Source organism: Elephas maximus, chromosome 17 (assembly GCF_024166365.1).
Source record: "Elephas maximus indicus isolate mEleMax1 chromosome 17, mEleMax1 primary haplotype, whole genome shotgun sequence".
Lineage (NCBI taxonomy): Eukaryota > Metazoa > Chordata > Mammalia > Proboscidea > Elephantidae > Elephas > Elephas maximus.
The window spans coordinates 16,129,696-16,144,562 of NC_064835.1; the positions used below are offsets into that span (position 1 = coordinate 16,129,696).

The 14,867-nt window shown below is 44.2% G+C and overlaps 1 protein-coding gene and 2 non-coding genes across 3 annotated transcripts; all 3 read right to left on the reverse strand.

Moving 5' to 3' along the window:
• Positions 1–9,464: 9,464 nt before the first annotated feature.
• Positions 9,465–14,069, reverse strand: HSPA8 (heat shock protein family A (Hsp70) member 8). The gene is made up of 9 exons (XM_049857113.1): positions 13,965–14,069; positions 13,069–13,278; positions 12,580–12,785; positions 12,223–12,375; positions 11,571–12,126; positions 11,160–11,362; positions 10,719–10,917; positions 10,264–10,496; positions 9,465–9,910 (listed from the first exon to the last, which is right to left on the reverse strand). The coding sequence occupies exons 2-9, from the start codon at positions 13,271–13,273 to the stop codon at positions 9,713–9,715; spliced, it is 1,953 nt and encodes a 650-aa protein (XP_049713070.1). The 5' UTR covers positions 13,274–13,278; positions 13,965–14,069; the 3' UTR covers positions 9,465–9,712.
• On the reverse strand, positions 11,005–11,097 carry LOC126061242 (small nucleolar RNA SNORD14). Its single transcript, XR_007513721.1, has one exon. It is a non-coding gene; the product is annotated as a small nucleolar RNA SNORD14 (small nucleolar RNA).
• Positions 11,433–11,519, reverse strand: LOC126061243 (small nucleolar RNA SNORD14). Its single transcript, XR_007513722.1, has one exon. It is a non-coding gene; the product is annotated as a small nucleolar RNA SNORD14 (small nucleolar RNA).
• Positions 14,070–14,867: the final 798 nt, after the last annotated feature.

A 14,867-nucleotide genomic window follows, 5' to 3' on the forward strand; every position in this document is an offset into this window, starting at 1 on the left:
ACAAACAGATATATGCACACCCATGTTTATTGCAGCTCTGTTTACAATAGCAAAAAGTTGGAAGCAACCAAGGTGTCCATCAACGGATGAATGGGTAAATAAATTGTGGTATATTCACACAATGGAATACTACGCATCGATAAAGAACAGTGACGAATCTCTGAAACATTTCATAACATGGAGGAACCTGGAAGGCATTATGCTGAGCGAAATGAGTCAGAGGCAAAAGGACAAATACTGTATAAGACCACTATTATAAGATCTTGAGAAATAGTAAACCTGAGAAGAACACATACTTTTGTGGTTACGAGGGGGGGAGGGAGGGAGGGTGGGAGAGGGTTTTTTTATTGATTAATCAGTAGATAAGAACTGCTTTAGGTGAAGGGAAAGACAACACTCAATACATGGAAGGTCAGCTCAATTGGACTGGACCAAAAGCAAAGAAGTTTCCGGGATAAAATGAATGCTTCAAAGCTCAGCAGAGCAAGCGCGGGGGTCTGGGGAACATGGTTTGCGGGGACTTCTAAGTCAATTGGCAAAATAATTCTATTATGAAATCATTCTGCATCCCACTTTGAAATGTGGCGTCTGGGGTCTTAAATGCTAACAAGCAGCCATCTAAGATGCAGCAATTGGTCTCAACCCACCTGGAGCAAAGGAAAATGAAGAACACCAAGCCCACATGACAACTAAGAGCCCAAGAGACAGAAAGGGCCACATGAACCAGAGACCTACATCATCCTGAGACCAGAAGAACTAGTTGGTGCCCGGCCACAATCGATGACTGCCCTGACAGGGAGCTCAGCAGAGGACCCCTGAGGGAGCAGGAGAGCAGTGGGATGCAGACCCCAAATTCTCATAAGAAGACCAAACTTAATGGTCTGACTGAGACTGGAGGAATCCCGGCGGTCATGCTCTCCAGACCTTCTGTTGACACAGGACAGGAACCATCCCTGAAGACAACTCATCAGACATGAAAGGGACTGGTCAGCGGGTGGGAGAGAGACGCTGATGAAGAGTGAGCTAATTATATCAGGTGTACACTTGAGATTGTGTTGGCAACTCTTGTCTGGAGGGGGGATGGGAGGCTAGAGAGAGAGGGAAGCCGGCAAAATTGTCAAGAAAGGAGAGACTGAAAGGGCTGACTCAAGATGGGGAGAGTAAGTGGGAGTAGGGAGTGAGATGTATGTAAACTTATATGTGACAGACTGATTGGATTTGTAAACGTTCACTTGAAGCTTAATAAAAGTTATTATAAAAAAAAAAAAAAAAAAAATACATAGATCAGTTTTACTGAGATATAATTCACATGCCACACAATTCACCCATTTAAAGTGTACAAGTCAATATTTTTTTAGTATATGCTCAGAATCATGGAACTATACCTATCTTAAGCTGGGTTCTGTAGAGAAGCAAAACCAGTGAAACACGGAGAGGGAGAGAGAGAAAGAGAGAGATTTATATCAAGGAAACGGCTACATGATTGTAGAAGCTAGAAAGTCCCAAGTCCGTAGATCAGGCTAGAGTCTTCTCCTGACTCACGTAGCTACAGGGGCTGGTGAACTTAAGATCAGCAGGTCAGACAGCAGGTCTCTGGCTCACAGGCTGTGGAGGCTAACGAATCCCAAGGTCAGCAAATAAGCTGCTAGCTCAAGTCCCAAGAACCGGAGGTCAGATGAGGAGCCAACTACAGCCAGGAAGTCCACATATATCGGATGCAGACCACACCTCCAAGGAAATGTCCTTTCAACTGATTGGCTGCACATAGCAGACCTCGTCATGGAAGTGATTACTTTACATCAGAGCTCATTATGGAGGTGATTACATCATTACATAGCTGCCAAACTGCCAAACCACTGAGAATCATGGCCCAGTCAAGTTGACACACAACTTTAACCATCACAATATCACAATGAATTTTATAACATTTTAGTCACCCAAAACAAAACTCATACCCCTTATCAGCCACTCTCCATTTCTTCCTGAACTTCCCACCTCTGGCTCTAGGCAACCACCAAACTGACTTTCTGTCTCTATAGATTTCCCTATCCTGGACACTTCATTTAAATGGAATCATACAAAACTTGGTCTCTTGTGACTGGCTTCTTTCTCTTAACATAATACGTACAATTTTCATCCATGTTGTAGCATGTAGCAGTATTTCATTCTTCTTTATGGCTGAATAATATTCCATTGTGTGGATACACCACATTTTGTTTATGCATTCATCATTTCATGGACGTTTGGGTTGTTGCCACTTTTTGGCTATTATGAATAATGCTGCTAAGAACATCAATGTACTAGTTTTTGTTGGATGTATGTTTTCATTTAACTCTCAATTCTAGAATTGGAATTCCTGGATCATATCTTAATTCTGTTTAACTTTTCAAAGAATAATCCTGCTGTCTTCTAAGGTGGCTGCACCATTTTACATTTCTGCCAGCAGTGTATGAGAGTTCCACATATTCACATCCTTGGTGTCTTAGTTATCTAGTGCTGTCGTAACAGAAATACCACACGTGCATGGCTTTAACTAAGAGAAATTTATTCTTTCACAGTTTCAGAGGCTAGAAGTCCTAATTCAGGGTGCCAGGTCCGGGGGAAGGCTTTCTCTCTCGTCGGCTCTGGGTGAAGGTCCTTGTCATCAGTCTTCCCTGGTCGAGGAGCTTCTCAGCACAGAGAACCCAGGTCCAAAGGACATGTTATGCTCCCGGTGCTTACTTCTTGGTGGTATGAAGTTCCCCTCCCCTCCACGTCTCTGCTTCTCTGTTTTGTATCTCAAAAGAGACTGACTTAAAATAAAGCCTATCTTGTAGATTGATTCCTGCCTCATTAACATAACTGCCACTAATCCCACCTTATTAACATCATAGAGGTAGGGTTTACAACACATAGGAAAATCACATCAGATGACTACATGGTACACAACCACACAATACAGGGGAATCATAGACTAGTCAAGCTGACATACACTTTTGGGTGGCATAATTCAGTCCATGACACTTGGTAATGTCAAGACTGATTCTTGTCTACCTTTTTTGTTTTAGCCATTCCAGTGAGTGAGAAGTGATATCTCATAGTGGTTTTGAGTTTGTTACCCTAATGACTCATGATGTTGAGCATGTTTACTGGCACTTCTTTGGAGAAATGTCTATTCAGATCCCTCACCCATTTTTTAAATTGGGTTCTCTTTTTATTATTGAGTTGTAACAGTTCTTTATATATTCTGGATACCAGCTCCTTATCAGATATATGATTTGAAAATATTTTCTTCAATTCCATGGGTTGTCTTTTTTCACTTTTTTTTTTTTTAATTTTGTTGTCATTAAGAATAAACACATCAATTTATCTATTTTTTGTTGTTGGTTGTTCTTTTGGAGTCATATTTAAGAAACCCTTGCCTAATCTAAGGTCAAGAAGATTTGCAACCTCTTTCATAAGGCTCTGGAGCTCTGGTGGCATAGAGGTTAAGAGCTTGGCTGCTAACCAGAAGATCAGCAGCTCGAATCCACCAGCCGCTCCTTGGAAACTCTATGGGGCAGTTCTACTTTGTCTCATAGAGTCACTATGAGTTGGAGTCAACTAGGTGGCAATGAGTTTGGTTTTTTTGGTTTCACATGGCTCTGGGGCTGGCTGTGTTCTCTGAATGTTCTGTGCTTCTTAGCTTCCTAGGACAGGCCCCACTGCTCCAGGCAGGCCCTGACTATCCTCTCATATTGCAGACTAGCTGCACTGCCTCTGCTCAGCCCACTCACTCCATATGTTGCCTGGATTTCAGGGGCACTCTAAAGACATCAGATGACCCTTTTAACCCAATTAAAGACCCCAGCAGTTCTGTTATTGCCACCTTTCATTTGGCCAGAGGTGCTGCAGGCTTGATCCTTTTCTCCTTATCTCATGCAACGCTAATGTTGGGTCCCCAACTCTGCAAGGTTTAACTCTAGTGAGATCTGCAAGGAGCCTGAGCTCATCCAGCCAGCCACCTTCCCAACCCTCCAAGAGCCATGACATATTTGATAAACCATCACAAATCCCAAAGGGAGTACATTCTACCACGACCCTCTCAGGTGCCTGTTCCATCTCTTCTTATTTTTTGGTGACTGTTACGTGCTTCTATGTGCCAGGGAATATAGGAGTATGTGGATGTTTCTGCATTCTTGGGCAAATTTGGTAAGGAATTCATGCATTTCACCCAAGTATGGTGAAATTCTCAGAAGACATTCGGAGGGAGGAGGGAAATAATATGGGACTTAAACTAGCACAACTGGAGCAGAAAAGGCTATTTTTCTCTTCTCATTAAGCTTTTTGTCCTTCCTATTTCCCAAAGCTCTCAGGTCACTCGGTGGCACAGTTTGTGCTGGATTACTAAAGTTAGCAGTCCAAACCCACTCTACAGTGCTGCAGAACAAAGGCTCGGAAACCTGCTTCCATAAAGATTACAGCCAAGAAAACCCTATAGAACCCGGCGATTTCACTCCTAAGTATATGCCCAGAAGGCCTTGAAAGCAGACTCAAGAGACTTGTGCACCAGTGTTCATTGCAGCACTATTCACAATAGCCAAAAGTGGAAACAACCTAAATGCCCATCGACAGATGAACGGGTAAATGAAATGTGGTACATATATACAACGGACTACTACTCAACCAGTAGGAAAAATGAAGTCTTGATATATGCTGCAATACAGATGGAGCTTAAAGACGTTATGCTCAGTGAAATGTCAATCACAAAAGGACAAATATTATATGACCTCACTTATATAAAAAGACCAGCAGGTGAATGTATAGAGAACAAATTTCATTAGTGGTTATGAGGGGCTCGAAGAAGGGGAAAAAGGGGAATTATTGCTTATGGAGTACCGAGTTTCAGCTTACAGCGATAGAAAAATTGCAATAAGGGTAGCATTGCATATCCAATTATTTTAAGTACTGTCAGTAAGTTGTACGGCTGTAAAAAGTTGAATTTGCAAAAATTGTGTGAGTTATATTTGCAAGGATGAAAGTGAGACAGAGGCTACTGAGGCACAGCCAAACAGTTCGTGGGATTTGGTTCCTTGGTTTGGAGGTTTAGGGTCATGGCTTCATGGGTCATCCCAGCTAAAAGTATGTTTAGTGCTTCTGTTCTACCTTCCACTTAGTTGACTAGTGTTTGGGGTCTTAAAAGTTTGCAAGTGACCATCCAAGGCACAACAATTGGTCTATTCTCCTGGAGCAAGAGGGAGGAGAGGCAGGAAAAGGAGATCATGAAACATGTAGCTAATTGTTTCATGAACACCCTGCCTCCTTTGCCATGAGATCAGGCAAACTGGATAGTGTCTGGCTACCATCACTGAACATTTTGATCAAAGATTCTATAGGAAATCCTGAGCAAAAGTTGAAAAATGCAGAACAGAATTTTAAATTCTCATAGATTCCAGCATTTCTGAAGTCATGGAGGCTGGATGAACTTCTGAAACTACTGCCCTGACATAATCTTTAAACCTTAAACCAAATATTTCTCCAGTTTTCTTAAAACCAAACAATAGTTTAACTAGTAAAGAATGTCTGTCTTGAGCATTCTGCTCTTTTAAGATCTATCTAGATGGGATCGAATTCACAACAGCAACTCAAAAGATTAGATACGAACCTTAGGGGGCAGTGAGTTTATGACAGTAGGAGAGGAACTGAGAAAGGAGGGCAAGAATAGTTGCACAACTTAAAAAAATGCAATCAGTATCACTAAATTGTACATGTAGAAACTGTAGAATATGTGTATGTTTTGCTGTGTATATTAACACCAATAAAACTATACAACAAAAAAAGGAAATCCTATGGAGCAGTTCTACTCTGTAACAGATGGAGTCATCATGAGTTGAAGTTGACCTGACGGCAATGGGTTTGGTTTAGCTCCAGAGCTCTGGCTATACTGTCGTAACAGGTACCTTGAGATTTCTACTCAAACCATACACCCCAGCAGAGCACTTGCTCATCCACAAATGTTTTGCATGGAACGTGAACGTGGAAGTTTGAGGCCAACTTCTTACCTCAGTATTTGCTATGCTTCATGGTATGCAGTTAGTGACACAGGGAAAAAAAAAAAAAAAAGCACAAACTTTAACAAAGTCCCAGCTACCATAGTGGTCATTTTATAAAAGTTACTGCCATCTAGTGGGCAAAGATGTCCTTACATCAGCATGTAAGCTTTTACAGAAAAGAAAAAGGCTCAACCTTTTTTTTCCAAGTGACCATCTGAGGCACAACAAAGGTCTATGTCACCTTCACAGAATCCACAAGGCCACTTTTCCTATGAAAACATCACAGGCTCTGAACAAATATTGTTTGAGTGAATCCACAAGGCCACTTTTCCTTGGAACATTGCAGGCTCTGAACAAGTAGTTTGAGTGAAGGGCTGTTTTGCAGGTATTGTCATTTGTATTACATTTTAACTACATAGTGTTGGGAATAATTTCATTGCTTTAGAGATGGAAATCACTCCCTTTGCAATTTAAAAATGTAGTAATTATTGAGTGAAAACTTGAGAGCTATAAAAAAAAATAGTAATAAAAATACACCTTAAAACACAATCACGTCCTGCTAAATAACCCACACGTAACTCCCGGACGTGGGAGCTGAAGAGCCATGAATTTTTTGCACCCCTTCCCGATCTGGTGGTGCCACGTACGGAAACTGAGAACCAACCATCGTGACAACCTGTTTACCATACTTCATGCAGAAGCGAAACCACTTTTGTCGTCACGGCTTCCCTTTTGTTCTATTTGCACTACAGATCTATGAATGTCCAACCAACCCATATGCTTTCCTTCTTAAGGTTGTTGAAAGAATCGAAGGAGAACTGAAATTCATTTGTCAACCGTAACTGAATGGAAAGTGGTAGCTAGTGGCCCCACCATCCCTTTCTCCACCTCTTCCTCTAAGCTTTCCCCAAGAAACAATTTATGATAAATCTTCCTTTCCAGGATTATTCCCACAATCCTGCCATTTTACACTTTCTTACGTCATTTTGAGTGGGGCCCTAGCAGTGTAGTTGATTAAGATCTTGGCTGCTAACCAAAAGGTCACCAGTTCGAATTTACCAGCCTCTCCTTGGAAACCCCATGGGACAGTTCTGCTGTCCTGAAAGTTGCTCAGTCACAATCGCCTTGACAGCAACTGGTTTGGTAACGTCATTCTGTAAGGACCCCTGGTAGCACAGTGGTTAAGCTCTCTGCTTAAGTTCAGACTCACTAGCCACTCCACAGAAAGATGTGGCAGTTGGCTTCTACTGGGCAGTCCTCTGTCCTATAGCGTTGCTAGGAGGTGGAATTGACTGCTATTTTTTTTGGTGGGGGGGGAGGGATCCTCAATGAGGGCTCAGCCTACAGCAGGAGCCTAGTTATTTATAAACATAAAGCAAAACAGAAGTTAATGAGTCACCAGGATCCTGCACCTCTCCAGACTACTTAAAATTTTCACTTGCAAAGGTTAAGCCCGTGAATATGAATACAGTTGAAGTACTGAAGGATGCCAAGATGACAATAAACCCAAACGTAAATCTCAGATAAAACTGCGACAAGTTAATAAGCACATAATACCTGCGTGCTGAGAATAGGTTACAAAACATCCTTGATTTTTAAAAAATTTGCTCAAAAACTCCAAATGCTCTATGCTGAAACAAGCTTCACTCTTGCCACGTGTCGTACAAGGAAAAGCACGTTTTGCAGTCAAATCTACCAGAACTTGAAAGAACTTGAATGCTTTGGGTCCCTTCACTTGCTGTGTAACTTTGAGATTGTTTAACCTGAGGTTCGATTTCATCCGTAAACAGGCTTTTTGGTCAGATTAAGTAACTACCGAAAAAACACAGCAAGAAACTCTTACCATCCCCACTCCAGCCGCAATTCTTTTCCACCCAGAGCCCCGCAAGGCATTTTTTTCCCATCTTAGTAAGGAAGATGCTGCCTTTTTTACTCCTCTAGTTCATAGATCTAACCATAACTTTAAAGTTGAAAAATTTTCAACAGCTACCACTTCCAATGAGCCAGACATTGTGCTAATAGTTTTCCACTCATTGTCACACCTAATCCTCAATTTTCTTAGCAAGATTCTATATTATTTCTGACAGAGATGGATAAAGTAAAGAAATACTCCTTTCACTTGTGCTGTGGTCTCAAAGTCAAATGGTCTGTTCCAGTTCAGAAAACATGTAGTAACAAAAACAGGTAAAGCCCAGATCAGATTCTGCTACCAAACAAAACGGTAAAAACGACTCAGAATTCCCACCCCTGGGTGTTCTGAAAGGGTGGCCCCCGCAAAGGGATCATCCACCACTTGTCAACATTAGACACTGACAAAGGCGGACACAGCCCTATCTCTGCAAGGACCTAAAACACTTCTGCTTAACTGTCGATATACTTCAATTACCCCTCCAAAAAACAAAATAATTACAACTTCTGTGGACAGCTGCTTGGTTGGTTGTTAACCAGGCTACAGTGCTCTATTAGATTCGTGTTATAACTGGGGAATGTCCTTGAATTCATCTAATCCTAGTTGGGCCGAACAGTTCCTTGAGAGTAGAGAACTTCTGGGCTTGTGACATAATGCATCTTACCACACAGTGGCCACCAGGTGGCAGGTTAGCACCACCAGAGCTAGTAAACCTAAAAAAACCCATTGCCGTCATCTAGTCATCCCTAAATCCTTCAGTCACAAGCTAATGGACAGCTTTTACGGTGCGACGTGGAACACTTGAGGAACGTAAGCCCAAACCAGTGGCACTAATATCCTGTCCGGGAGCCAGACCTACTCAGAATAATGTTGACTCCCTAGCCTTGAGTTTGAATAGGTCAGGAGCTAAAGATTTGAACCATGCGAACGCTCAGTAAGTTTCCCATGCCAAGCCCTTGAATCCAAGAGTTCAATCTAAGCTAGGCCCTCACCAAAGTTCATCCCACTGTACAGCCAGCTCTCTACTGCCAGTTGCCACCCAGATGACAAAGAAGGAAATCTGAAGGACTGTATTACTGACAACGGTAAAACCCTATCTATGAAAACCTCGGTCAGGGATTTCAAGGGACTCTCCATTTAATTAAAACCACTTTTACACCCTCCTTCCACTGATAGGTGCAGCCAACTATTCCCCCCACACCCCTTAATCAAAATGAACCTCTGTGAAACTTTAAACATTTGTTCAATTAACTAGGTTAGGCTTGAGTCCTCTTTCCTAACCCCTCCTTCATCACATCAACAGCTCAGATCACTGGAAGAGATTCCCTTAGCTCCAACCTACAACCAAATGCCTTCCCCACTGTTTGCCTTAGTATTAACGCCTTTCCTAGCTACTGACAACCCAGATGCTTTAGTAGCTTTTGGAAATAAAATTGAACCACTCTGTCCTAAGAGTTTCATAATGCTTAGACTAGCAGAGAGAATTCAACCACAGGAACCAAATACTACCTACTGCTCCTTTGAATCATGGAGTGAGACAACTATATGGTGCCAATTTTAAATACAGTTTTATTTAAGACATTGCATTTTCCACTTACAATACAGTGCTAATAAAGTGCAGTGTTGACTTCCTTTCCCCTACGCATATCCCATATTCAAGTATTGAGAATACCCAGAAACTTAGTATAGCAGTACAATGTTTAAAACTGCCACTGTATGTACTACAAATTTGGGCCCTTCAATTCTTTTTTACTGTGGAACAATGCTCAAGTATCTCCGCTCAGAGATCAGCCTAATCAACTTCCTCAATGGTGGGTCCAGAAGAGGCACCACCAGATGGAGGAGCTCCACCACCAGGGAAGCCCCCAGGCATTCCTCCAGGCATGCCTCCAGGCATCCCTCCAGCACTCTGGTACAACTTGGTAATGATGGGGTTGCAGACTTTCTCCAGCTCTTTCTGCTGATGTTCAAATTCTTCCTTCTCTGCCGTCTGCAGGAGAAAAAAAAAAAAAATTCTTTGCCAACAGTTGCTTTAAAATAGTTTGAACATTCCTTAGAGGTGGCCTGGTAAAAGCTGACTTTTTAAAATTAGGAACCTAGAACTGATACTAGAGCACAAAACTATGCCACACTAAAAGATCTTTTCTATGAAATCTGGGTCACTCAGACATCCAAGGAAGGAATGCCAACACAACTCAAGTTCTGGTGGAAACCGCGAATGTTTGGACCGTTCATCACTGTGACCTTACCAATGTCAAACTCATACCAGGCTGTGTTGAGACACGCTAACACCCCCCAATTTACCTTAAACCGAAAAAAAAAAAAAAGCTTGAAGTTACAAACCTGGTTCTTGTCAAGCCAGTTGATTATTTCATTGCACTTGTCTAGAATCTTCTGCTTGTCCTCATCACTGATCTTGCCTTGAAGTTTTTCATCTTCCACTGTTGCCTTCATGTTGAAAGCATAGGATTCAAGTGAATTCTTAGAAGACACCTTGTCCCTCTGTTTCTCATCCTCAGCTTTGTACTTCTCAGCTTCCTGGACCATCCGCTCAATGTCTTCTTTACTCAAACGGCCTATGAAATTATTAAGCGCATTTTAAATAAAGGTCTTAAAAACTCAGTTACCTATAACCTGCAAACTACAACCCCTTCGGCTTCACCAGCTACTAACAGTAGTAACTTTAGGTTAATATCCTGGACAGTGTTATCTAATACCACTGCAGCCCTTTTACCAGCATCTACTTTTCTTAAGTCCACACAGCAGTGCTATAGACTTTCTACTGTGTCCAGACTTACCCTTGTCATTAGTTATGGTAATCTTGTTTTCTTTTCCAGTACTCTTATCCACAGCAGAAACATTAAGAATACCGTTGGCATCAATATCAAAAGTGACCTCAATCTGAGGAACACCACGGGGGGCAGGAGGTATGCCAGTGAGTTCAAACTTGCCAAGCAGGTTGTTGTCTTTGGTCATGGCACGTTCGCCTTCATAAACCTTAGTAGAAGAAAAGGAAAAATTGCAACGGATTTAAGGTTGCTATGCTAGTTCTACTTTCACATAAGCTCAATCACGGAAGACTGGTCGCTCAGACATCCAAGGAAGGAACTGGCCAACATAAGTCTTAAGACTTCTGGTGGAAACTACGAATGGTTCTGGAATCAATCATCATAGCGGGGGTGGGGGGCAAGTCTTCCCAATTTTATTTGACATCTAACCAAAAAGACTAAGGAACAAACCTGAATGAGCACGCCAGGCTGGTTGTCAGAGTAGGTCGTGAAGGTCTGTGTCTGCTTTGTAGGAATGGTAGTATTGCGCTTGATGAGGACAGTCATGACTCCACCAGCAGTTTCGATACCAAGGGAAAGAGGAGTGACATCCAAAAGCAACAAATCTTGAACATTTTCAGATTTGTCTCCAGATAAGATGGCTGCCTGGACAGCTAAAAAGACAACGTTACTGTTAAAACAATAACAGCCATAACCCAAGTCTCATCTTACTAAGAAATGTTATCGCTCAGACATCCAAGGAAGTTGGACCATCATTAGCCAAGCTTTTGGTGGAAACTACGAATGTTTAAGAATCAATCATCACAGCGAAATCAGTTAGGGTTAGGTTTCTTTAATGACTTGTTAAAATCATTTGATTACCTGCACCGTAAGCAACAGCCTCATCAGGATTGATGCTCTTGTTCAGTTCCTTTCCATTGAAGAAATCCTGAAGGAGTTTCTGAATCTTGGGAATACGAGTAGAACCACCCACCAGGACAATGTCATGGATCTGTGACTTGTCTAGCTTGGCATCCCTAAGGGCTTTCTCCACAGGGTCCAGGGTGCCACGGAATAGGTCAGCATTCAATTCTTCAAACCGGGCACGGGTAATAGAGGTATAGAAGTCGATTCCTTCATAAAGAGAATCAATCTCAATACTGGCCTGGGTGCTGGAAGATAGAGTGCGCTTTGCACGTTCACAAGCAGTGCGGAGGCGACGAACAGCCCTCTTGTTCTCACTGATGTCCTTCTTATGCTTGCGTTTGAATTCAGCAATAAAATGGTTCACCATTCTGTTGTCAAAGTCTTCTCCACCTAAGTGGGTGTCTCCAGCTGTAGATTTGACCTCAAAGATTCCATCTTCAATAGTGAGGATTGACACATCAAAAGTGCCACCTCCCAAATCAAAGATCAGCACATTTCTTTCAGCACCAACCTGCAATTAAATCAGTAATTTGTCATCTTCCATTTAGAAGATGGTAACAGCTCACAAATTAACCGACCTTGGATTTGCATCCCAAATGCCACTTACCTTTTTGTCTAAACCATAAGCAATAGCAGCAGCAGTTGGCTCATTGATGATTCTCAGCACATTGAGGCCAGCAATGGTTCCAGCATCTTTGGTAGCCTGACGCTGAGAGTCGTTAAAGTAGGCCGGTACAGTGACCACGGCATTGGTAACAGTCTAACGGGGGGAAAAAAAAAATCAAAACCAAACTATTGTATCTGGTTCATTTTAAGCGCTGTCACGCCAACACTCCCTTAGTCTACTCTAACAGGGACTCAAAATTAAGGATAGCATGGTTCTGTGGCCAACTATGCATCACAACATCTGGTATTTGCCCCAAGGTGTGCATGACCTAGAAACTCTGCAGTGATGCAGACTCACCTTTCCAAGGTAGGCTTCTGCAATTTCCTTCATCTTTGTCAAAACCATAGATGACACTTCCTCTGGATAAAAACTTTTGGTCTCTCCCTTGTATTCCACTTGGACCTTGGGCCTGCCTGCATCATTCACCACCACAAAGGGCCAATGCTTCATATCAGACTGGACAACAGCATCATCAAACCTTCGTCCAATCAGACGTTTGGCATCTGGGTAAGGTATCAAAACCCAAATTCATTATTCACAACTCCTTATTGCCAACAAATTTATCAGCTCAAATATTTTCTACAGATTGAGATTTCACATCTACCCATAATCATACAGATTACTGAAATATCAAATACGTTCAACCTTTTTAAATTGACTTCCCAATTTTTCAGGGCTTTTTTGGCTGCTTTATACTTTACAAAAAACTTAGGACACCTTTCAAGTTAACTACATCCTCTCCAGACCTCTCCAATGCATGCATCTGAAAATATTTAAAAGGCTCACCAAAAACTGTGTTGGTGGGATTCATTGCAACTTGATTCTTTGCGGCATCACCAATCAATCGTTCGGTATCAGTAAAAGCAACATAGCTTGGGGTGGTTCGGTTGCCCTGATCATTTGCAATTATCTCCACTTTCCCGTGCTGGAAGACACCCACACAGGAGTAGGTTGTGCCAAGATCAATGCCAACTGCAGGTCCCTTAGACATGATTGCTGGAAAAAAAAATACCGTCGTTTTGAAACAAACCTATTCAGCACTTTCAAAACCCTTCAACCGAGCTCTAGAATATGACTTAGGACTAATCCCCCCTCTAAACCTTGCCCCGGTCCAGTGAGCCACGTGGAAAGGCTCAGGCCAAGTACTGCCGCAGTTGAGGTTGCCGTGCCAACGGCCGCAGAGCACCCCGAGGCTGGAGGAGCCATCTGCTGAGGGTCTGCGACATTGCCGAGCACGTGGTCTCAGCTCCCAGAGGGAATGTAGCCGCTCCCTACACCCCATCTCCGGGAAGCCCCCCATCCTGGGTGCCAGCCAGCGACTTTCCTCTCAGAACTTAGAAGAAGCCGGATTAACCAAGGAGTCGGACGCCGGATCCTTAAAGCCCTGGCTCCGCTCCCCGCCCCGAAAGCGGAAGCAGCAACCCCCACCACGCGGTCAGTCCCTGGACCCGGAGCTGGGAAGGCGCCGCCCCGCCATGACAAGCCCGTCCTTCCGTCTCCAACGGAGGGCGCCGCCACCCAAGCTAGAATTAAAGGTAGAAACCGCCTGATCTGGGTAGAAAGCTCAACCACAATCACTACCTCAGATGCTCAGAAACCTCTGACTGCAGCAAATGCTCTCCACCTGCGTCCGACTACACCTCCCTCAACAGTCACAAAGCCTTAGAAGCGCAAAGTCTTACCTCAGAGCAGGTCCCGGCTAGTTGACAAAACAATCACAGTCCGCAGCCCTGCCGCCCGTTCAATGAGACCGGTTTCCGCCCGCCACCCTATCTCTTATACCCTGTCTCAGAACCTTCCAGAAAGGCCCGCCCCTAATGACTGCCCATCATAGCTACCTTGACCAATGGGCGCCCAGCCACCTCTACAAGACCCAATGGCTAACCGGCTCCACCCATCCGGCCTCACCCCTCCCGCCCCGCCTCACCCCGCCTCCCCGTGACGCACTCACCGCAGCGTTCTGGAACTTTCATTCTTGCCCCCGCTCTCGGAACGGCCCCGGGGAAAGGGAGGGTGGGGTTCGAGAGAGCCCGCGCGCGGGAGTCCTCAGTCACCCCCGGCGGAAGCGGGGGGAGGGGACGGCCACTCGCCTCTGCGCATGCGCCCCTGCACCACGCGGGCGGGAGCCGACGGAAAGAAAAAGGAGACAAGGGGCGGGTACACCTGGAACCAACCAATGATACCAGCCCTAGCCGCGATCTTGGATGCGTGCAACCCAGGGAGGAAGAGCGCAGGGCCTGAAGGGAGGGGTCTGGGCGCCGCAAGCCGGTGAGAGAAGACGGAAGTGGAGCGAGGACAAAATGTCCGCGAAGGTTGTTGCGCCCCTCCCCCGCCCGAATCCGCATTCTCTCCACCCCGGCAGGGAAAACGACTCTGTAGCTTCTCCCAGGACTCACGTACCCACATTTCGTAGCTAGCGTGTGGCTTTGGGGTCGGAGTGGCCTGGGTGGCTGGGGTGAAGGTTCCGGCCTTAGGGCTCTCGTAGGGTAACTTGTTCGGGGGCATCCTCACCCGGGGTTGGAGGGAGCCGCCAGCCCGCGGCGGGGCCCACCTCTGCTTCTGTGCGGGGTGCGACAGGTTAGCCG